General features: G+C 39.0%; 2 protein-coding genes across 2 annotated transcripts in view; both read left to right on the top strand.

The window, feature by feature from the left end:
- FRS2 (fibroblast growth factor receptor substrate 2) overlaps positions 1-3,688 on the top strand; it is a 50,896-nt gene extending 47,208 nt beyond the window's left edge. The window contains exon 7 of the mRNA XM_086749166.1: positions 781-3,688. Coding sequence (XP_086605292.1) covers positions 781-1,731 — 951 coding nt within the window. The 3' untranslated portion in view covers positions 1,732-3,688. The remainder of the gene's footprint in view (positions 1-780) is intronic.
- A 5,607-nt stretch (positions 3,689-9,295) lies between these two features.
- CCT2 (chaperonin containing TCP1 subunit 2) lies at positions 9,296-22,649 on the top strand. Its single transcript, XM_086749176.1, has 16 exons — positions 9,296-9,374; positions 10,513-10,587; positions 11,056-11,121; positions 11,221-11,332; positions 12,237-12,313; positions 13,329-13,441; positions 13,956-14,158; positions 14,344-14,444; positions 14,531-14,658; positions 16,691-16,794; positions 18,628-18,747; positions 19,321-19,449; positions 19,544-19,647; positions 20,715-20,814; positions 21,511-21,652; positions 22,322-22,649. The coding sequence occupies exons 1-16, from the start codon at positions 9,372-9,374 to the stop codon at positions 22,350-22,352; spliced, it is 1,608 nt and encodes a 535-aa protein (XP_086605302.1). The 5' UTR covers positions 9,296-9,371; the 3' UTR covers positions 22,353-22,649.
- The last annotated feature ends 983 nt before the right edge of the window (positions 22,650-23,632 follow it).

Below are 23,632 nucleotides of genomic sequence, written 5' to 3' on the forward strand. Positions count from 1 at the left end.
AACAAGGATGGTGCTCTCACTTTCTCCATGTATGTCACATGCTCCAGCTCCTCTAATCATGGTCCTCCACTGGACTTGCTCCAGTATGGTGGTGTTTGTCTTGTACTAGGGAGCCCAAATTCAGTCTCACAAGAGCTGAATTGACAGTAATAATAACTTTTCCTTAACCTACTGGCTGTGCTTTCGCTAACACAAACCAATGGTTTTCATTGCTACAAGTGCACAGCGCTGACTCACATTCAGCTTACCATCCACCTGGACCCCTGGTGCTTTTCTGCAAAGCTGTTTTCAAGCAGTTGGTGCCTAGCCTGTCCTGTTGGTGTTGTTCCATACCAGGCAGTGGACTTTGCATTTGCTGTTGCTGAACTTCATAAGGTTTCTATGAGGTTGATTCTCCAGGCTGCGGAGATTCCGCTCAGTGGAAACCGTACCAATCCGGGATAGACTGGAAACTTTCAGAGGGTGTGTTCCATCTCATCATTCAGGTTGCTGATGAAAATGTTAGTCAAGCTTAATAAAATGTAACTTAGTTTAGGAAGTCTCTCGTGTGTGACGAGAAACAAAAAAATTTCAGGGGGAAAAAACCAAAACTGAGCACAGTTCAGCAAAATGTGGGAGAGATGGCCTTTGCTCTTAAACAACTGCTATCACAATATTTGGGTTTCAGGTATTTTGATTAGAAACATGGGGAGAAAAGAAATTTGGAGGGGGGTGGGGGAAGACGGAAATAGCATTTGAATTTCCTTTTTTATTTTTTATTTTTTTTTCTTCCCCTTCTAGGTGCACACTTATGTGAACACTACTGGGGTACAAGAGGAAAGAAAAAATCGATCAAGTGTGCATGCGCCACTGGAATCAAAGCTTTCAAACACTGAAACAACTAAAGTGAAAGAAGATCAGATGTGTACTGATGACAGAGATGCTCAGGTTCTCCTGGAACCTGAAGGAGTCAAGTTTGTTTTAGGACCAACACCTGTTCAAAGGCAGTTAATGGAAAGAGAGAAACTGGAGCAACTTGGGAGAGACCAAGTTAGCGGCAGCAGCACAAACAACACTGAATGGGACACTGGGTATGACAGTGATGAACGTAGAGAAACACCATCTGGTAATAAATTGGTGTATGAAAATATAAATAGGTTATCAATCCCTAGTGCCTCAGGGGTCAGGAGAGGTCGTTTGACATCAACCAGTACCTCAGACACCCAGAACATTAACAACTCTGCTCAGAGGAGAACTGCGCTGTTGAACTATGAGAACTTGCCATCCTTGCCTCCTGTTTGGGAAGCCCGCAAGCTGAGTAGAGATGAAGATGACAGTTTAGGACCAAAGACCCCATCTCTGAATGGCTACCACAATAACCTAGATCCAATGCATAATTATGTCAATACAGAGAATGTAACAGTACCAGCAAGTGCTCATAAAGTAGAATTTACACGACGTCGGGACTGTACCCCAACAGTCTTTAACTTTGACATTAGGCGTCCAAGTTTAGAACACAGGCAGCTCAACTATATACAGGTTGACTTGGAAGGTGGTAGTGACTCTGACAACCCTCAGACTCCAAAAACACCCACCACTCCACTTCCGCAAACTCCAACCAGGCGCACAGAGCTGTATGCTGTGATAGACATTGAAAGAACTGCTGCCATGTCAAGCTTGCAAAAAGCACTGCCCCGAGATGACGGTACTTCTAGGAAAACTAGACATAACAGTACTGACCTGCCTATGTGAGCCTGGGAAGCATTAAATCATTTGCACCTTTTGTGAAGTTTATAAAATTGAAGATGCAAATACTTTGCATTTCTTAACACTAACGCCTTTTATAGACTAATAGGACTTTTTCTGCATACTTCATGTACTTGTCTAACTAAAGGGAATTAATGTAGAGCAAGTATTCATTTAGGTAACACTATTTCATTCTACAGTAGTAGTAATTACTGCATAGCAGCATCACCACCTTTCACAGTGCCTCTTTAAATTGATTAGAGTCTGAGTGACGTGCCAGTTTTGAATTTATAAATATTCTGGTCTGGTGCCTATACTCATTAATGGCATTTATAACACTTTTTAAAGCCTCTTGATATGTGCATTATTAGCAGGTAAACCTAATCTTTCAAGATACATATCTTACGTTCATTCCTCATTAAAGTGGCTCCTCCAGAATAAAATGTATGTAAAGCATTAATTCACTCAGTGTGACGTACACAAGACATATTGGTTCATCTCAAGGGATATAAACATCACACCTTTTTTATCTGGGTGGTTTTTTGTTTGGTTTTTTTTTTTTTAAGACTACATGGGCAAGAAAGCCTCTAATTCCCGATAGTTTTCTAAACTTGTGTAATACTTGAGAGGTCACATCGAAGTTCGTTGATCAGAGCTGTAAATGCATCTAAACCCAACCTTAAACTCCTTTCTCTACAAGAGAATTCCAAGTGGCCTATCAAGTTCCCTGTGAAATCTGACAGAATTTTACTGTCATTAGAGTTTGGGGCTTTCTTTGTGAAGAAATTCACAGGTTGGCTGTATGAATTAAGGCTCTCTTGTCATTTCTTAGTTCAGTGTGCCTTCCTTTCTTTGCATTTCTGTGTTTCTTTTTTATCTGTTTCATAATGTCTTGTTATAAAAGTCAAAATTTTGTACATAGCTTTAATTATTGTTCAGGGTTGTTTATGTGTTTGTCTTACTCTCTGCATTTGACAAAGAAAGACTCTTGAAGGTCAAATGGTTGTCTTTGTCCAGTGTTCCACTTCTTATGCCTGACAGAAATATCCCAGCTCTCCAGCAGCATGCATTATTGCACAACTGGAAAGGTTTATTATGCAGTTACTGTCTTCCTCTAAAGTATCAGACACAGGTTACACGGGAGGCAGGGTACTGGACTTGATAGTTCTTTATAGAAAATCGTACATTCTAGCGATGTGCACCCATAGTTGATAGTATACTTTAATTTAGAAAGAGATGTAGTAAATTATCTGAAGGTAGTATTATCTATGAGCATACTTCTTTTCCTTTTGCAGTTGGTGAACTTGGTTACAATGATGGCTGCTCAGTGTTACAGGTACATCCAGGTAGAATATGCCAGATGCACCCTTAGCAGATGTTTTTGGTTGGGTGGTTGCTTTTTGGGTTTGTTTGTTTTTTGTTTTTTTTTTTTTAAATACTCTGAATAATTTTAGAATTCTGGCAATATTGCAGGTGCACCTTGGTTCTAGCAGCAGCAGAGATTAGTCTTGAGCCTGTGATTGCAAAGGAACTGACATTTGTGTGAACTGGTGTGATGTAAAATAACCCTTGAACTGTGAGTGAGGAAAAACATGCAAGAAAAGCCATTTGGAGATCTAAAAACGAATTAAAGGTCTTCATGCAATATTTTAATTGAAGTTTTATAAAAAACAAACTACAATTACTTTCAGTCTTTTAAATTGGAGTGTGTTCCTGTTCCTTTGATAACTTTTACTATGGTCTTCTCTCAGTTTAGTACTGGCAGCAGTGGTAGTGCCTGAAATACATGTATCTTGCCTCACCATTAAGGGATATCGGGCAACCTTTTCACTCTGACTTTCATTATTCTTTACAGACTGTATGGTACTGAAATACCAGATGCACAAAGAACATAATTTGCAGATGTAAAAGATAGGAGTTGTTGAGACCATTATGAGGAACTTAAAAAAAAAAAATTTAAAAATTTTAAAAAAAAACAACACCTCAGTAATGATTTCACAGTCAACCTATGCATACTGTGATAGACCCGTTGACTTGTGGGGAGACCTTGGTACTCAAGAAGGTAACAACTACCTAGAGCTAGACATTTTACAGGTCTGCAGTGTTAGTGCTCCTTCACATCTTTGCCATTGCCTCACCTTACGCTATGGACCAGTCTTGGTCTGTACTGAAGAGAAAATGCTTACTGGGTTCATGATACTGGTGTGGTTCTTGTTCTTAACTTACAGCTCACTTAAATTTGTGAGCTGAACTAATGCTTCAGCATATGTTTTGAGGCAAATGTGTTTGATCTAGCTAGCTGCTTATAAGTACTTGGTTCTCATCTGTATGGTATGGGTGTTTCAGAAATTCTAATTAACTGGACCCTTAAAACACATCTGTGAGGCAGGGAAGTAATATTCTTAATTTACAAATAGGGAAACAGAGGCTTCAGGTATATCCTAAATGAGCTGCCAAAATTACAATAACCAAGCATATCCCTCCTTAGTTCTGGTGCACTGTCCTGTGTGTTTATCCTGAATAGTCTCAGATACAAGGGATGGTCTGAGTAATTTCTTTTATGTTGTTGCAAGTTTCACAGTGCTTCATAGGGAGTATTTTCTTAGCTCTGGTCCCCAGAATTGAGAATATACTGAAATTTCAACTTTCTGTAGCCTTAATTATATTAACAAGTCTGACAACGTATTTTCTAGGGCTATTTTTTACCGTCTTACATTTTACAGGTGGGATAATGCTTTCTTGATTTGTGTATGCTGCAAACATACTGGGTAGTCCTTGTTAACTCACGCTACTCATCTTCAGCATTCCTTATTTCCTGCCCCTTGAAGTAGATGTAGTTGCAATGCACTTTACCCTTTGAGACTTGGTAAATATTTTTTCAATTCAGTCTCTTTTAAAGGCTGTGATGTTAGGTTTAGTGTCTGTAATCTAGGATTCCGTTTTCAGCTGACCTCTTTCCACAGTATTTAGATCATATTTATTTTGGGCCCACAGGTTTATAGACTGAGAAATTACAAATATGTAACCATTTTTCTTTAATAATGGAGACATGTTAAGTTTACATAAACTAGGTCCTGCAAAAATGGCAGCATCTCCATACTTTTCATCCATATTGTGCTGTTGGCTGCTACCCTTCAAGCACATTTGACAAGGGGAAGGCCTTTAACTGTAGGTATTCATTTAATGCAGTAATTTGGGAAAGACATTAATGTATCTTTTAAACAAGGAAACTGAGTTGATAAAAAGATGAAACAATGACCAAAAGTACCTAATAAAGATTGTACTAGAAAGAGTTAGTGAGAATTTAATCCATTGGTTATATCAGGAAATTTTTTTTTTTCCTCAAATTGATGTCAAGAGGAGGACCAATTTTTAAAGTTTTGTGGTGCTTCTTTATGACTCCACAATACAATATAAAATAGACCATTCTGAAAACCTTAACTCTCATTAGAACAGTTTTTGTTTCCCCCAAGAGTACATTTTACATATGACAGGGGTTGAATGTAATGGTGTGTGTTGAAGCACTGTTCCTGTTAAAGTCTACAGAACTTTTATGGAAATACTAAGTGTTCAAATAGACATTTTTTACCATAAACTGCTTAATTTCCACCCCCTAGATGTTTGGATATTTGTGTGTGTGTTTACACCTGTCCCTAGAGCTTGAGTGTATAAAGGGTGTATGCTGTACGAGATCCAAACTAATGTCAAAAGAGGGCTGCTCTTTTGCAGGTGACAGACCAGCAGTTGATTTTGCTGTTTTTTTAACTGTGTGTATTGGCTCAAAATCTGGCTATCCTTGTTTTTGTTTTATATTTAACCACTTTTCAGTGAGACAGTCCGGAGAGAGCAGATTGTCTTTATTTGCTGTCGGTGAAGTAAAAATGCAAGTTCTGATTAATGTTGGTTACTACTTTGAGCATATAATGATGTATCTGATTTGGACGTCTCTTTCTAAGCAGTATTCCCTTCTTCATGTAAGGTGGGATCATGGTGAAATTCCATTTCTGCACTGTAGTAATTTATTTAGTGGCTGCAAATAAGATGAAACTGATTTAGTAGGAACTAATGGTGGACTTAAATCTGAAATTCTCCTATTTCCCCTAAAGAAGTTTCGTCCTTCAGTTTGATAGATAGAATTAGGGTTTTTTTGAATTTAATTAGAAGATCTTTTCCATCTTTTCCTTGAGGTAGTAATTCAGGCATTTATATTTGACAGTATTTACTGAATATAAACATAAGTCCATTTATGAGATCTTTATTTTAAATTCATATACACTCCAAAAAAAAAAAATCAGAAGAAATTCCACCACAAAAAACTGCGTTAAGATGGAGTCAAGGTTGCTGATGTCTTTCTTACAGAGCATATATGAAAAAGACAGGAAGTAATGCGTTAAGGTTCTTTTGCAATCTTTAGGAATTACTCCCTCTTTTGGACAAGATAAGTGAATAAGGAAAAAAAAGCTGTAACTCTGACCATGTATACATTATTCCTTGTGATACTGTACTGTAAGGTATGTGACTAAGTCTGCCAGATGTCTTACGAGGATATTATCCTAACATGGTGTTTACTCCAGATTAACGCAGTATTTTGTTTGGAAATATGTAGGTGTACAGATAGAGTATGAGAGATAAAGTTACCTGTAAAGTTGATGAAACAAGTGTTGGACATTTCTATATTTTTTATATATAACAAAGGGCATTTTGAAATTTTTCTTGCAGTTTTAGTAATTATTTAGTGTGGTAATATACATATATTGTGGCAATGTTTTCTGCTATATCCATTACTTCAGTGTAATTCTATTTTATGTAGCAAATATGTGTACATACAAAGGAGATTATGTAAAAAAATATGATTAAGAAGTGGGCTCAAGCCCTTCAGAACAGGGACCGTCTTCCTCTGTGTCTGCAAAGTACTTAATGCCTTGGGGTCCCAGCCACAGCTCATGTCTGAGACCCGTGGTGACCAAATTGCTGAGCGGTGCGTGTGGAGGAGCAGCTCCTCTGCTTTCCATGAGAAGCCTTAGAATAAAAGGTGCCGTGAAGCTCACCTTGCCAATCCCTGGTCCCAGGGCTGCACTCTACATGGTCACTCGCCATGCCACCTGCCAACAACCTAGGGAGCCCAGAGTCCATGCGTCCTTTGCTCCAGTCCTTCCCTTTGGCAGGAGGAAAGAAGTCTGAGGCAGGAGCTTTGATGCCATCAGGGAATTTTCCTTGTTTGCAGGGCGATCCTTCTGGAGCTCGTTCGAGCCTCATGCAGTGTCCTTTGAAGCCAAGCGAATGATTCGTGTTGACTTCAGGGGCCACTGGATGTGTTCCTACAAGATCAAGTTCTGCTGACGTAACAGCTCTGTTACACCTGAGGACCTGGTTGGTCAAGTTCTTCAGAAATGGTCTAAAAATACTGTAAAAATATAAATATATTTAATTACGTGTACTGAAAAAAAATCCTATTTGTTGTGGTCAGAGTTCAGATTATTATGTGAATTTTGATTTCTTAGTCATACTTGCATATATATTGCTTTAACTATTATGTATGAAAGAGGAAGTGATTCTAAAGTGTGTGAAAGATCAGGATTACACCTGTTTTTTAATGGTTATGTTATTTAGGAATGGATGTCAGCAAATTTAACTCCATATTAATGCAGTTTTTTTGCATTAGATACGTGTGTATATCATACACCTACAGTTTATATATAATATATTATATATTTGGTACTAACTTTGTATTTTCCCTGAAATTTTGCCAAATCTCAAACCCAGATGTTCTCACTTGTAAGACTTTGGTACTTAATAACTGAATGTATAAGAAATGCTCTGGTATGAAAGGAAAGAGTGTTGTATGGTGTCCCACGATACAGATGTCTCGACCAGCAGGCACGTTGCCTTTTTCACGTCTCGCTTCATTGCAGCATCACCTTTCGTCTCCTGAAAAACAGTCTGTGTTTTTGAACTAAACTGCAGACCTGCCATGACAGTTCAGCCGAATACCGCTCTAGCACGAAAGCTGACTGGTAGTAGTAAGAATACAATAGTCACCAGTGTGCCACAAATGCATTTATTAAATGCAGAAATAGACATTTCTACAAAGGCCAAAATCTTATGTTGTATGTTCCTTTCTTGTCATTACATTGTATGATATTGTAAGATTATTGTATGTCCTAATTTGCATTATAAAATGTTTTTTCCTACTTAAAGGCATAAATATAGCAACTTTGTATAAAGGTAGCTTTCTAGATTTTTATTTCTTTTATATAAAAAAGTCTAAACAGTGGGAGTGCCGTTGCCAAATTGTTTATAAAATCTCAATTAATTTGCCCTGTTCAATGAATTTGTTTTTACAAACATTCCGTATTTCTTTTATGGAAAAAGTAATATTATACTATGCAGAAAGAGTGTATTTTTATGCCATTCCACATTAATCTTAAAATTAATTTTACTTGTTTTAAGCTGTCATTATTGGGAGAGCTTACCAAATGTGCATTTTAAATAAAATGTATTGTGTATTATGACAACATTTTTTCCCCTTTACCAGTGCCAACTTCATTTGGAAAAAAAAGAAATGTAGCATGGCAATAAACTATTGATTTTACATTGAAAATTGTCTGTGGATTACTTCAGTATTTCCCAGTGTTAGTGTTGCTGTATTGTATTTTATTAGTAAAACCTTTTTTGCTTTGCTTTAAATCGTTGCTTCAGGTACGTATCTGCCTGCTCTCCCCCTCCCCCTTGTATTCCACTCATTACTCAGTGATAAAAAAAAAAAAACAAAACCAAACACCATGATGACCTGGAGTCTGTAATTTTATTTTTTTTTTTTCCCTACAAGTTTTTCTTTCATTTCTACTAGTGTTCTCTCACATCCTTTTTATAGATTCGCATTTTTTGTTCTGGTAGTACTGTTGCTATCGACTGTTGGCTAGTGAATCACATGCCAGCAATTTTAATGTGCTCCTTTCTCAGGTACTAAATGAGAAATTCCCGTCACGGGAATAGTTACAGTTTTAAAATATTGACATGAAGAGTGGATTGAGGGGGGTGGTGCCAGTCTATCTCCTGGTCACCGCTTTTAATGGGCGATGTGGGCAATAAAACAGCGGAGATCTGGGATGGTCTGGCAGGCGCACTGGAGGTAATTTTAAATGCTTTTGACGGGCAATGTAATGAAATTAAACTGAGGCAACAGCAAGCTCCTTTGCTGAGGCAGAAATAACTTGGTACAGAAATGCAGTGGAAGGCTGGTGGGCTGTGCTGCGCGGCCAGGCAGCCCGAAACCAGGCGCTGCCGTCCGAGAGGCCGCCGTTACACAGCTCGGGGGAAGGAGCAACGGGCCTCCAAGCCACGTAACTCATTAAAAAAAAGAGAAAGCCCCTGCCCCAGGGCCGCGCCTGTAAAGAAGTCGGCACAGGGGAGGCACAAACCGGCACCCCACAGGCCCCCCCCCCCCCCCTTCCGCAGCGGGGCGCCGCCTCCTGCCGCGGAACGGACGGAGTGAGGCTCCCGCCGTGCCGCTCGCCGCCGGAAGCGGCGGCTCCTCTGACGCCACTTCCGCCAGGAGCTCGTGGGGGGCCTGTGGAGCCGCGCACTGGTTCTTTCGCGCAGGCGGCGGTTGGCGGGGTCCCGGCGGCGGTACCGGTACCGGCATCATGGTGAGCGGCGGCGGCCGCGCTCCCCGTAGACGGGCGGTGTGAGGGCCTCTCCCCCGCTCTTTGTCCGGCGGCGGCCTTGCGCCCTGCCCGGCGCGTGGCGGGCGGGGGGAGGGGGAGGGGGCGGTGGCGGCGCGTTGGGCCTGGAAGGTTCTAGAGCGCGCGCGAGGAGGGTCGGCCCGGGCGCGGCCGGGCCGCTGCGTGGGACCGGCTGAGCCCGCAGCCAGGCGGCCCCGGGCGGTTCCCCGCCTTCCCTTCCCCGCAGGAGAGGCCGTCTCGGCCGGGCCGCAGCATGGCTGACACGATGGAGGCGGGCGGGAGGCCGCTTCTTCCCTCCCCTTGTCTCCCAGAGAAGCTGGAGGGGCAGCGGCGAGACCCCGGGCGTGGGAGGCGGCTCCTGATGGCGTCCTGGGAGCTGCCCGCCCGCTCTCTGCCGTCTCCCCCCGCAGCCTTCTGGTTTTTCTTGTCAAAGCGATAATGGAACGAGCGCGAAACTGGTAGAAAAACCTCTGTGCTGGTCACGCAGCAAAGTGAAAAGTCACAGAACTCTCCTAAGAGAGTTGATGCTTTTGTTCTTCTGAGATTTTGTCCTAATTCATTTAAGTTCTTGAGTTCTTTGCCAGTATTAGTCTTTAACGGCATATGCTCATTACTGATATAACTAATTTGCATAGAAATGCAAAAAAAAAAAATTCAACACAAATATCATAATGTGAAAGCCCCACCGTGCCCAGTACCTAGATTTTTTTAGGTTCTGCTGATCGTACCTACCTTTGGGTTGTCTGGATCTGATGGTTAGCCACCCAGAGCAGCAATGCAGACACTGCAATAAAGTAAGGTACTGGTAACAGCCTTTCTGGCTCATCGATCTTACCAGAGAATATGGTATGCAGTGTCTCGGAGTACATTGCGATCTATTTTGTAATCTCTTCACATGATGAAGAGATTGCACAATGGATTTTTAAGAAAAAATCAAGGTGAATTGATCTTGAATATACTTTTTATCAAAACCAAATGGAGTATAGAAATAAAAAATTTCAATATAGAAACATTGTTTAGTTTGTTAGCGTCAGGGATTTGTTTTTCAGATGCATTGTTCTATTAAAGATAAGGGAATATACTTATGTTAACTCTCTTTTAGGCATCCATTTCCCTTGCTCCTGTAAACATTTTCAAGGCAGGAGCAGATGAAGAAAAGGCTGAAACAGCTCGATTGGTGAGTTTGATTCTTTGAGAAACTGGTAATACTTGGGGTAATTAAACTTTGATTTTTTTCTGTTGTTAAGTGTAGTTTCAGTTCATGGTGATGTGGAACAATTTCTGTCTCCTTGGTTTTTCTTATTGCATATCTGTGACAGAAGGTAGGGGAATGTTTATACTAGCAATTAGAGAAACTCCTTGTAAGTGTTCGAAAAGTAAGTACCATAGCTTAGAAGATTATTCATGGGAAGGCATTTCTTTTGACCGTGAAACAAGCTTTTATGATTTCTGCGAGAATTAATTATGTTTGATCTGTGTATCAAAATGTAGCAGTTAAGAAATTTGGACACAGACTCTGCTGAAAGGAGTGTCACTGTGGAAGTGTTGGGTTAAGATGCCCCCTTGGAAGTTATGGGCTAGTGTGACATTCTTGTATTAAAGTAGAAAAAAAGAATTTTCTAAAGTATATTTGCTTTCATTTCAGTCATCCTTTGTTGGTGCCATTGCTATCGGTGACCTGGTCAAGAGCACTCTGGGGCCGAAAGGCATGGTAAGACAGCTGCACGTTCTCAGTGGTCATACCTGTTAACTTAGTTTTAATTGTTACAGTATGTTTTCAAGCAGTATTCTAAATCTTTTTATCTTGTAGGACAAGATTCTTCTAAGTACTGGAAGAGATAGCACAGTAACGGTTACCAATGATGGTGCAACCATCCTGAAAGCTATTGGAGTTGACAACCCAGCAGCCAAGGTCTTGGTTGGTGAGTTTTTAACAGCTTGTCATTGCAGTACTTGGCGTTTCTTCATTTTTAACTTTATTACATAGTTTTTATTTATTCTTACAAAAGTGTTCTTCAAATAATGTGAAAAATTGAAAGGAGAGGGAGCAGAATTCCTGAAGTAAGGAGGCCAGGGTGTTGCAGGAGTTGTCGAACTCTGCAAAAGTAAAATTGAGATATATGCTGCTCTTGCAAAACTGTTCTGGTATCTGCTCATTTTCCCTCAACTCTGGTTTGTCCCAGGAGTCAGAAGGGGCAAAAGACAAATGTGTGCCCTTCTTTTTTTCACCAGGAAAATTCAGAACAGAAATCTACTGGGGTACAGAGATTCTCTCTGGTTCTTCCCGATTTAAATCTCTCTTTGTCACTTAATCAACATTGTACTCTGACAGCTTTTGCCTCTGTGATCAACTGTCTTAGTGTGCAAATGGTCCAGTTCTAGTGACAAGCAGGACCTTGGACAATTTGGTGTCAAGTTTTTTGATGATTTAATGTTTGCTGGGTCCTTCTTTATCAGCAGTTGATAGGACATACTTGGTTTTTATATTCCTTGATCCTGTGTATATAGCTTAGAGCTTCTGCCTAGCCCTGCTTCCTTTTCATGACTGTTTTTAGGAATGAGGAGAGAGAGGAGTAGCTCTTGACCATCACCAGACTGGAACTGGTGTCTCAGTTGCAAATGAAGAGCAGAGAGTTGAAGGATGCTGAATTTGATTTGCATCTCAGGTTTTTCTGTGACTTAGAGTGACTTCTTTAAACTGCTGAGGAGCAAGATTCTTTTTTCTTCTCCAAACTAATGTGAGATAAAAATATTTTAATGTAAACCTGGTACTGGTGAGCATGGTATTTTGAATCAAAACATTAATACAGCAAATTCTTTCTTTAGATATGTCAAAGGTTCAAGATGATGAAGTTGGTGATGGAACTACATCTGTCACAGTGTTGGCAGCTGAATTACTGAGGGTGATGTATTACAGTTTTACAGATGTGTTTTTATTTGGCAGTGCACTCCTGTGATATCAGTAGGAGGTGTGTTATGTGATGTTTATGGCTCCCAAAGCATAGGGATACCTTGCTCCATTGATGTTGAAATTGATAGGAAAAAAAAACTCTTTAGATATTGCATCATCTTTTTTTTTTTTTTTAAGCTATATTCCTGATTTTATTATTTATAAATTCACAAGTATTTTAATTTGTTACATTTTAAAAAATTATCTTCTCCTATTTCATTACGCAAGTGAAACAGAGAAGTATCAGTCTCTCACAGGTCACTTTCTGGGTGTTCACTGGGCAGCATGCAGCACTGCTTAGTTGTGAGGGTCAGCCCTCTGAAATCCTTTTCATAATGTTAATGAGAAAAAAAACAAGGCATCTTAAATTCTGTTCTTGTGTGCACAAGACCTGAATTCATACTGTTCCTTTAAACTCTGCATACAGAGTTTACACTGCCAAACTCTAAATCTGAAATTACTGTGAAAGAGACTTCAGAAGTGAGTAACTCTTGTTAGCAGAGCTGTGCCAGTAAATCATATAATCTCAGATCCAGGAACTGTGATAAAGAGCATCTGAGAAATGATCCATCAGCTTGCCAAGTTCCTCAGAAAAGGAGAGTTTGGAGATTTTTTTTTTTTCCAACTACACTTCAAGTTGCAGCTCTAAGTGAACAGGAAACTGATGTCAAACATGAAGTGAAAGATTGCTGTTTTGAAGTATGTGTCTGGTTGCTGTTCATATTAGAGTTAGGATTTTTATTTATTTTTTTTTTAATTAATCAAAATTCCTTGATGATACTCCAAGGGCAAATCATATTTGCCTAGATTGGAATAGAAAAGCTGCCAGTAGAGTGACTTTAATGTCATTGTTACAGCTCTCTGGCTTTTACTGCCATTCGGAATTTTTGATTACTTGAAGTGTCTTTCCTGGATAGTGTAAATGTACTTTGGAGGGAAAAAACTAATCGTTAATTTCATTTAAATAGGAGGCAGAATTACTTATTGCAAAGAAGATTCATCCTCAGACCATCATTGCAGGCTGGAGAGCAGCCACAAAAGCTTCAAGAGAGGCACTTTTGAAAGCAGCTGTGGATCATGGGTTAGTAATGTACTTTTGCAGTAACTCTTTATAAACCAGTCAAGATTAAAATACCAGTGAGAATTATATACCATTGGGAAGTTCTTCAGTCTCTTAAGTGTAACTTATGAATTTTAACAGTTAAGAAAAAAAGACTACTTTTTCTTTAGATGAACTACAGAAGCTTTGTGAAATTATTTAAAATTACTTACGATGTGCAGAAACAAAAATAAAAGCAGTAATATGCTCACTAGAACAAAAATTTGAGCTATTATTTCAGATTTAATACTCTGATTTTTAGTGTGACTGTTTTCTTTATGCAAGACTGAGAGCACAGACTCTCTAAAGCTGAATGCAAAGGTTCTCCTAGTTGAACTTATACTTCAAAAAGGAAGGATTCTGTGTAGCATTCCTCAAAGTGGAACATGGTACACATAGATCAGGCTAGAAGAAGTGAGGAGAGACTCATAGGGGTAGGTTAATGATCGTTAAGGTTTTCAGACTTTCCACTTTAACTGTACTGACTTTGTTCTAGTGATGATGAAGTGAAGTTCCGTGAAGACTTGATGAACATTGCAGGAACGACTCTTTCATCAAAATTACTTACTCATCATAAGGACCACTTTGTCAAGCTAGCTGTAGAAGCTGTTCTTAGGTTGAAAGGTTCTGGTAATTTGGAGGCCATCCACGTCATTAAGAAACTTGGTGGAAGTTTGGCTGATTCCTACTTAGATGAAGGTAAGTGTTGTGGCTCTGAGTATGAAGCTGTTAAAAGTTATACATCTCTATACAAATTTGTTCTAGGAAACATTGCTATGTTGTTATTAAGTTGACTAATAAATATGAGGAGTTTTTGTAGTAATGTAAATAAATTGTTCTCCTTTTTTAATACGAATTCTTACAAGACCTTTTTGTTACTACAGGCTTTTTGCTTGACAAGAAGATTGGTGTAAATCAGCCAAAAAGAATTGAAAATGCAAAGATTCTTATTGCAAATACCGGTATGGATACAGACAAGATTAAGGTATGTGACAGAGCTACTGTTGTGAAACAATGTTTTTGTAAATGGAATTCCTTTTTAGACTGAACTCTTCCTTTTCTTTGATGTAGATTTTTGGCTCTCGTGTTAGAGTGGACTCTACAGCAAAGGTAGCAGAAATAGAACAGGCAGAAAAAGAAAAAATGAAAGAGAAGGTAGAACGTATTCTTAAGCATGGAATAAACTGCTTTATTAACAGGTATGTATTTTCTGGGAAAAGGGGTAGAGTTTATAATGCAGTTAGGAAGTAGCAGATTTTAATATTATATGAGTATGAAGAACATTATTTATGTTTGTATCTGTAAAATTAGATGATCCTGTCTAATGCTTAATTTATTCACTTCAGTGAGGCCAGTGTTGTTTTTTTTCTGTGCTTCCCCTTGTGCAGCATGATGCCTATCTGTTTTGTTGTTTTATTTTAAAGAAGAAAGAGTTATGTTAATTCATCAGGGATCAATGTTTCAGTCTAGCTGAAGCAATGTCGCTATGCTTTTATACTAACAGATTTTATTTAGGTATGAATACCAGCAGCATTGTCCATATGCATGTTCCCCCTTTTGGGGGAAATTGGTGCTGTGCTGTTGAATGCATTTAGTTCACGTTGAACCAGGTATGCTTTTTCCTGCGTTAAAATGCTGATGCTGGAGTACTGCTCCAAATTCAAGAGTGTTTGAGAGGCCTCTGTGCTCCTTGTTGTGAGCTTTTTAAATGCATCTTTGAAAGCATGCAAGATAATCATTTTTGTTTGAGATGTCACAATCTGAGTTATTTTTGTTAGCAGTGCACTTCTTTCTTAAACTGTCACAGTGCAAAAAAAGCAGTCAGTTTTTTAGTGATGAGAAATGCTTCAGTCTTTCAGTAATTCTTGTTTTGAGTGAAACTGCTGTACGTACGAGCAGCTTGACACCTGGTGGTTCAGCACGTTGTGTAATCAGCTAGGAAGATGATTAGTTATTACTATGAAGAATAGGAATTGTAGGAGTAGCACTGCTTTTCCCACAGTGGCAAAGATTTACTCTTTCAGAACATGGTGCATCTTATAACTCCCCTACAAAACTTGTGTTAAATATCTATAAGAACCACCGACAGACTGATTAATCTTGTAGTCACTCCATGGATGTGATGTTTCACGTGCATGGCATTCTAGTGCAGGCAACGTGAGTACTCTGTCCACTGGACGTGGTACAAATACAGAGTCCTAGAATCAAGAGGCCTGTTGGCAAATTGATGGCGGAATCCCGAACTCCATCGCTGCTGTCCAGCATGCCTGTAATGCAGGTCCTTGTCCTAAGGAAGCTCGGGTAGCAGTCAGTCACTGTAGCCAGGCGAGTGGTATTTGAGTCAGATTGATTCTTGACTTTTAGATTTATTCCCTGGTAAAATTGACTTCTGCTTATAGGTGTGCTGTAGATGCACTTCACATCTGATACTGTAAGTGCTAGCCAGTTAAACACCGCTGAGGAGATGCTTGACAGGGGTCAAAGTGATAATGGATCCAAAATTGGAAGAATCTTCTCTGCACGTACCCAGCAGTGCCAGTTGTCTCTTTGAAGATAGATTAGAAACAGATTTTTTGATGGAGATGGCATCTCCCAGCTCATGCTGAATCTCTACAACACTCAATCTGTAATTTGGAAGGGAAGAATAATTTGATATAGCACTCCTGAATGGTCAGTGACTGTTGAGCTTTAGATGACTGCTTTGTCTTAGCGAGAACATTATTAATAAGGGAGCACATACTCTTCTCTGTGGTCTGCTATTTGTATATGATACAAGACTGGCCATTTGTTGTTCCCATAGTGTTGTATACTGTTTGGATTTTGTATTGGTGACAGAAGTAAAGACGTTACTTCACATGTTGTTCCAGTGCACCCTGCTAGAATGGGCAGTTAAGTGCCCAGTAGGCACATAGGATCAAAGGACTTAAAATTTAAAGCACATGGATCACTGTGCACTGATAGTGTGTCTTCAGGGGAAGGGTATTTCAAAGAGGTATAATAGTTTGAATTTTATTTTGTTTTTTAGCTTCATATGTTTTCCTGTTACTGCATTTGCTTCTGTGTGGTGTAACATTCTGTACATGGCAGGTGCCTCACATACTGACTGCTTTTGAAGTTTTCAGAAATCTGTCAATGTCCATACTACTGAGAATTGAGTGTCCTTTGTTACTCTGGTATTCAAAAGGCTTGTTCTATGTGTAATGGGAAGATGTGCCTGTCTTTTGATTGTAGACAGTTGATCTACAACTACCCTGAACAACTCTTTGGAGCTGCTGGCGTCATGGCTATCGAACATGCAGATTTTGCTGGTGTAGAACGCCTGGCTCTTGTTACAGGTATGAAGAATACCTTGGTGTGTGAAACTTGAAGGGTCACTTTATTTTTTTAATCTTTAGTAAATTAACATTACTTGATCTCTGAGTTTGTACTTTTTACTGTTAATCAGGTCTGTGAATGTGAAAAGTACTCCGAATAAGCTTTATTTTACAGTACTTCAATACAAACATATATGGAGGACTCTATGAAGTTGGCCATAAGTAACTTTGAAATTACTTTGTTGATTTATCAAGTGTTATGTAGCTGTCAGTATTTTTTCAGAAGCGGGTAGCTCAGTTTCTGTCTTTAGTATGTCATACTTCACATGTAAAATGTCTATTTGGATTTCGAATCCTCCCTACATAATGATATAAACATAGGTTTTTTTTCCTCTAGCAAATGTGAATAAAGGATCATAATGCTAGCTGTGGAATATAATGTAGCCAGTTAGTGCCAATTAGTAGTTTTGCTTCATGTTTAAAAAATATTTTCAGTTAAGTCCCTGCTTGATAAACTTTTGAAATGCTTTTTTTCTAGGGAAAAGATGAAACTTAGCAATAGAAAGAATAAGATGATAAATTCACCATCTTGTTAATGGCTGTTGTTTGATTGTAATATTAGAGAAGTCTAAAGAGTCATCCTTTATTAAAAATGTGGACCTGAGTCATTGACTTGAGGTGGACCTCAAATAACATGAACAACCTGGATATGTTTAGTAGTAGTCAGTGTAAATGTGACTCTAACTAATGAAAATGAAATATCTGGAATGCTGCAGATGATTCTCATTGCTGAGGTTAGATATAGTTAACTGGAACACCATAAAAAGTTGGTTGTGAAAGCGATTAGGAGAAGGGAGAGTTTGCTTTCCAAGGAAAAGGAAAAGATACTGACTTGTTCAGCTTAGTAAAACTGGAGTAGCAATTGTGTATAACTGTCTGTAGGAACATTGACACAGGCAAACACTTGGTTGAGAGGAGCATTGCTTATGTTCTGGAACAAATTCAAAGCAAATTTTGTAGGCAGAGCAAGTGGACCATATCAGACCGCACTGGATCAAATAGTATAGCGGAAAAAAAATATACAAGCTTTTTTAATTTAATAAAGACAAGCTATTTTATGTCAAGTAAGCAGAAACTCTCTACTACAGATCTTGTATTTCCTTGTACTGCTACAGCTACGGCAATGCAGCGAGCTAATGTGAAATAATTGAGCATACATTGTGAATGAATAAATGGAAATGATTTTCTAATGGGAAGAGCAAAGTACTAGAACAGTATTCTGTTCGGAAACGTTTTAGTCTTTGTAATATCTGCTTTGTTTACAATATGGGAGTTTACAAATAGCGCACAATATTGCTGCTATGACATAGCACAAGACTCGTGATTAAAGAGAGTGGTGATCAGTGGTTCTCAGCCATCATCAGGCAGGCAAAATGAATACAGGCACAAGCTCAAGTTTTAAAACATAACAAACTTGAATATTTTATAAATACTTCATCAGTAAATACTGTTAAAACTTTAAACAGATTGACATTTTAATACTGGCAAATATGAGCATTTAATCTCTTATCCAGATAATACTCAAAAGCATTAGAACTATTGTAGTTCTTGTGATGTGAAACAAAATATAGGTGTTTTAAGGACTTTCCAACATCAGTAGAAAGTTTTTTTTTGCCATCTGCTGACATTGGAAAAATTTGGTTTATCAGTATTGTTAATTTCCATTTATTTGGGGGCAATTACGAAGATGATCGCCCCCCCCCATCTCTCCCTCCCCCCGCCTTGGCTAGACCTTGCCTGAATAGATGCTTTCATCATGAGCTCTTTGACTTATGTATGATCTTACATTTGTAGGTGGTGAAATTGCATCAACCTTTGATCACCCTGAGCTAGTAAAACTAGGAAGCTGCAAGCTTATTGAAGAAGTCATGATTGGAGAAGATAAACTCATTCATTTCTCTGGAGTGGCAATGGGTAAGTGTTTTACCGCTAATGGTATGTTGTAACATTTGTGCTAGCACTGTTCAGTTACCAGGATGGCATAGGAATTTTGTAATGATTCATGTATCCAGTTTTGTTAAAGCCTTACTCTTCAATAAGAATTCTGCAAAGATGTATGTTCATGGTTGAAATTGTTCATCTCCGTAACATCAAACATAGACATAAACATTTGTAAGGATGTGAATCAAAATTTCTGCCTTGGGAGATTAAATTAACAAGAAAAGCAGCAAGCTGTCGTACTTTGAAAACTTGAGAGCTTGTTCTAGTAAATGCCAATATGTAAGTTTCTGAGGGGGTATTCTGAGATAACATTAGTTTTCTATTAAATTAAATAAAGTTGTGGAACAGTTCATTGATAAAAGCAATAGCATAGTGTGCATCTTTTCATTCTACCTGTGAAATGTCATCATGCTTTCTCTTCCCCCAAAAATTGATCTATGTAAAACTGAACTGCAGTGGAAGCAAAACCATTACAAATGCTTTGTGATAGCCTCTCTTTGTGTCTTTGATTTGGTTTTTTAATCTTTTCACGTTTGCACTTTTTAGGTGAAGCTTGCACCATAGTTTTGCGTGGAGCAACACAGCAGATTCTAGATGAAGCAGAGAGGTCTTTGCATGATGCTCTCTGTGTTCTTGCCCAGACCGTGAAGGACACTAGAACTGTGTATGGTGGAGGTGTGTATTAGACTCTCCGTACTTTGTACATGATACGCATTTCATATTCCTGTTTGAGTCAGATATAAAACATTTGTGTGTCTTCACTGAATAGGTTGTTCAGAGATGCTCATGGCTAACGCTGTTGCCGAACTTGCCATGAGAACACCTGGCAAAGAGTCTGTTGCAATGGAGTCTTTTGCTAAGGCTTTACGAATGGTAAGTTTGTTTAATCAGACTGCTGGATCAATAGACAAAGTTTCACTAAGTTTACTATCTTCTGACGTCAGGTAGTTACTTTTTTTTCAAAGTTTTCGTTTTCTAAAAGTAAAAAAGCAATTTTTTTGCTTGTTTAGCAAAGCAAGAATTTTAGCAAGATACCTTGGATGAACAAAGGAGAAAAAGTTACTGTTTCTCTCTTAGAAAAAAAAATACTGGTGTATTAATAATTCTCCATCTTAAAGAATTCTGAGTGTTCATATGCTAGCCCTCTTCTAGTTGGTTCTTGCTCCTCTTTCGTACAAGGTTAAAAGCACAGCAGAAATAGCACATAAAATCTTGGCTGATTCAGTTGACAGCTGATTTACAAAAGAGCAACCCTTCTGTTCCATTGATACTCTAGTGCTGTTTGTATTCATGGTCTAGTACTATCTAGGAGTTTCTAGACTTGCATTGGAGATTGCATCTTAGTAGGAAATAAGAGTATCACAAAAAACATTTATTGTTGTGCTAACAGACTGTCAATTTGAGAAAGATCACCTTCCTGTATTTTAAATCGGGGAAAACTTTTGTTAGGGAATGACAATATTTCTCCCCCAAAAATTAAATTTAAGGGCATGGCAAGACTTGGCATTACCTCTTCAGCCAGCATGTTTAATTTGCACTGCTGTGACTTAAACAGTGAACAGAATCATCTGGTGGTTAATGCTTACTAGTGAGATTATGTTCTTAAAATGAAACCATTTCTCCAGTTGTAGTTTGGCATGATAAGAAGGTTACAGATTACCTTCTGTCAGTGTAAAATAAACTGACGCATCTGCTAACATGCTTCTGTCCTCTCAGCTACTGTCTTAACAGGGTCTTAAACAAAATCCTTAGAAAGGTAGTTTGACTTTTTTTTTTTCTTTTTGTCTGTCTTCTGGTCACTGTAACAGATCATCTGCCATGATTTTGAAACTTCCTCTTCTTGAAAGTGAATAGTAAACTAGTAATATCAAAGTATGTTTCATATTTACTTGGGATCAGTCCCTGCTTTAACTAAAACCAACCTGTGTTTATACCCTTAGATTCCAACAATAATAGCTGATAATGCTGGCTATGACAGTGCAGATCTGGTTGCTCAGCTCAGAGCTGCTCACAGTGAAGGGAAGACTACTTATGGACTTGGTAAGGAGCTTGGTGTTACCTCTGTTACTGCATTGCTGTTTGGGAGGGGACTTATATTAAACTTGGTCACTTCTGTTTGTCACTGACACATTCAGCTGGAAGAACGGAGTACTTTTTTCTGTTTGCTCTGCTTGGAATGTAGACATACAATGTTACGTTCCTTTATCCTTCTACAAGGCTTTTCAGAGCAGAGTGAAGAGCCCTGGTTTTGGAGGGGATGTTTTCCACCTATGAAAATCACTTTCCTTACTTACATTGAGTCTAGTTATATGAAGCTTAAAAAGACAGATATTGATTTAAAACCCAACAAAAATCCACCACAACCAAACTCCTCCTCTTCCCTGAAAAAAAAAAAAAAATTAAAGAGTTGTGGAGAAGAATTCTGAAGTTGATACACCTAAGGAAATAGTGCTGAGAGTCCTGTTGGGATCTTGTCTCCTCTTCCCAGTGTGTAAAATTGTCGCCATTAATTTTTTGTGTGTAATTGCAACATGTTGGGCTTAAATCAGGAGCCTTGAAGTGAAAGACTTTATTTAATACTTCCCTTACTGTCAGTATGGTTCATTTGAGCAGGTAAGTTACCATACTGTCAGCTTCTTGTAATTTCCTTTTTTTAAAAAAAAAAGTAAAAATAAAAAAAAAAAACAAACCAAAACCCAAACAAACCCAGACTTCTCAATGTGTCTCTTCTTCAAGATATGAAAGAGGGTATCATTGGAGACATGGCAGTCTTGGGAGTAACGGAAAGTTTCCAAGTCAAGAGACAAGTTTTGCTGAGCGCAGCTGAAGCAGCAGAAATGATTCTTCGTGTAGACGACATTATTAAAGCAGCACCAAGGTATCGTCTGAGTATCTACACTGGTCCATTACAGTGCTATAGAGTAACCTCCTTCTGTGGAAGAGTAACTATGCAGAAGAGTCTTGTTCTAAAAATATTTTATTTGAAATGAAGACTGACATCTGACATGCTGACGTTCTTGTTGCATTTTTTTGCATTATGAGCACGAACAGGCCTTTAGAGGTGTCAGTGCACTTAAATTAGCGTGCCTGAGCAATGCCTAGTTAATCTGAGGTCACCAGCTACTCACGTGCCATGTATAGTACTAAAACATCTGTGAAAGTGGCTGACCAAAATGTAAGGGATCATGCTGCTTTTTTTTTCTTTTTGGCAAGAATTATAGTTAAATGTCCAGCTGCTTCTGAAGTAAATCTGCAGCTGAAACAAAAACACATTTGTTAAAAAGTTTGGGAGGAAATGCCACTTGTAGGCAGGCATCCCATGTGTGCCTGCTACCAGGCACAGTTTACACTGTTTTGTGATTCGCAGTTTTTTTTACCATGGTCAAAGGTGGTATATTAGATTGGAGGTGATACTGCCTTTTGTGCTGTGAGATAAACCTAGCACCGAACACAAAATATCAACTAATAATTAAATGTAAAGGTGGGTGGGGAGGATGGTAGATATCAGCGTGGGAGGGGATTTTCTGATTTTTCTTTTTCTCCCCAGAAAACGCGTACCAGACCATCGCCCATGTTAAATTTTCTTCTGTATCTGAGGATACGTGGACCAGATCTCACCTAGTAATTTTTTTTAATGATCTAGTTTTTGTGAGGTTATGGAACAGAAGCTTGAGACGAGCAGATCTCCATCAGTGGCATGAAATACCTATCTTCAGTTGGCCTTAACTTATTTCGGTTTGTATGTGTTGTGGGGAAGATTGACTTTCAAGTAAAACAAGGGTTTAATGCAACCCTGCTCTTTCTGTTCCTCTCCAGGTTCCACTAAAAATACACAGAAATAAATAAAAAAAAAAAATCAAATTCATCAACGTTGTATTTGTCTTTGTGTAGAACCAAGAAGGGCACCTTCATGAGAAGAGCAGTGGTGCACATCCTCAAATTGCTTCAGGCAGTGACCAGGCAGTCAGCACTAAGGATATCATAGAATCATAGAATGGTTAGGGTTGGAAGGGACCTTCAAAGGTCATTTAGTCCAACCCCCCTGCAAGGAGCAGGGACATCCCTGACTAGGTCAGGTTGCTCAGAGCCTCATCCAGCCTATCCTCTCAAGCCTCTGCAGCTTGCTGGTTTGGGGTGACCTTGTGCGTTCAGTGTGAGCGGTTTATTGCAGTCCTGGCTGTGTAGGTTTTGAACTGGGATCTTAGAAACAGGTGCTGAAGTTAAATGTTATCTTTTTCTAGTGATACTGGAGTATTACTCATTTTTGATGATGAAACAAAGAGAAAAAGCTGAAGAGGAACCTTGGTCAATGCCCAGAACTACAACTTAAGGGATTTTACAGCTTTTTACACCAGAAATTTTACGTAGAGAGGAGTCCTACTGAGGGTGTGGTGAGAGGAAGATGCAGTCTGGGAGAGGTATCAACATCCTGGACCAGACAGTCTGTGTGTTTGACTATGAAGTACTGGATTTGAGATGACTTTACAATTATTGTTGTAATAGAGGGCAATTAGTGGCAAATGTGCCAGGCTGCACTGTGTTCCCTTTCTTTCTTTTTTTCCCTCCTTTCATACCTGTTATGGCCCAGCTTTATATTCTCATTCCTATTCCAGTAGTTGCTGCAAAGGCAATGTGTTTCTTAATTGGGCTTTTTTTTTTTTTTTTTTTTTTTTTTTGGCTTGGGTTGTACGCAAATCTCTGATGCCTGCAGCAGTCTTCATGCAGGTTCTTGATGTCTGTAAGCAGAGACAAGAGGAGGCGCACTGTCTGCGTGGGAGCCCTTGCAAGTGTGATGCAGCCCTTTGGCAAACCCCAAGGGAAGGCTGCCTAAGTGGGGCGATTAATTGGAAATCGAGAA

The sequence above is a fragment of the Chlamydotis macqueenii genome, chromosome 1 (assembly GCF_036417535.1).
Source record: "Chlamydotis macqueenii isolate bChlMac1 chromosome 1, bChlMac1.mat, whole genome shotgun sequence".
NCBI lineage: Eukaryota > Metazoa > Chordata > Aves > Otidiformes > Otididae > Chlamydotis > Chlamydotis macqueenii.

Excerpts from the sequence above, each read along its gene's own strand:
- CCT2 (XM_086749176.1), top strand. Across the intron at positions 14,445-14,530 it reads TGGATACAGACAAGATTAAG|ATTTTTGGCTCTCGTGTTAG; the intron begins GTATGTGACAGA and ends TCTTTGATGTAG. Across the intron at positions 16,795-18,627 it reads ACGCCTGGCTCTTGTTACAG|GTGGTGAAATTGCATCAACC; the intron begins GTATGAAGAATA and ends TTACATTTGTAG.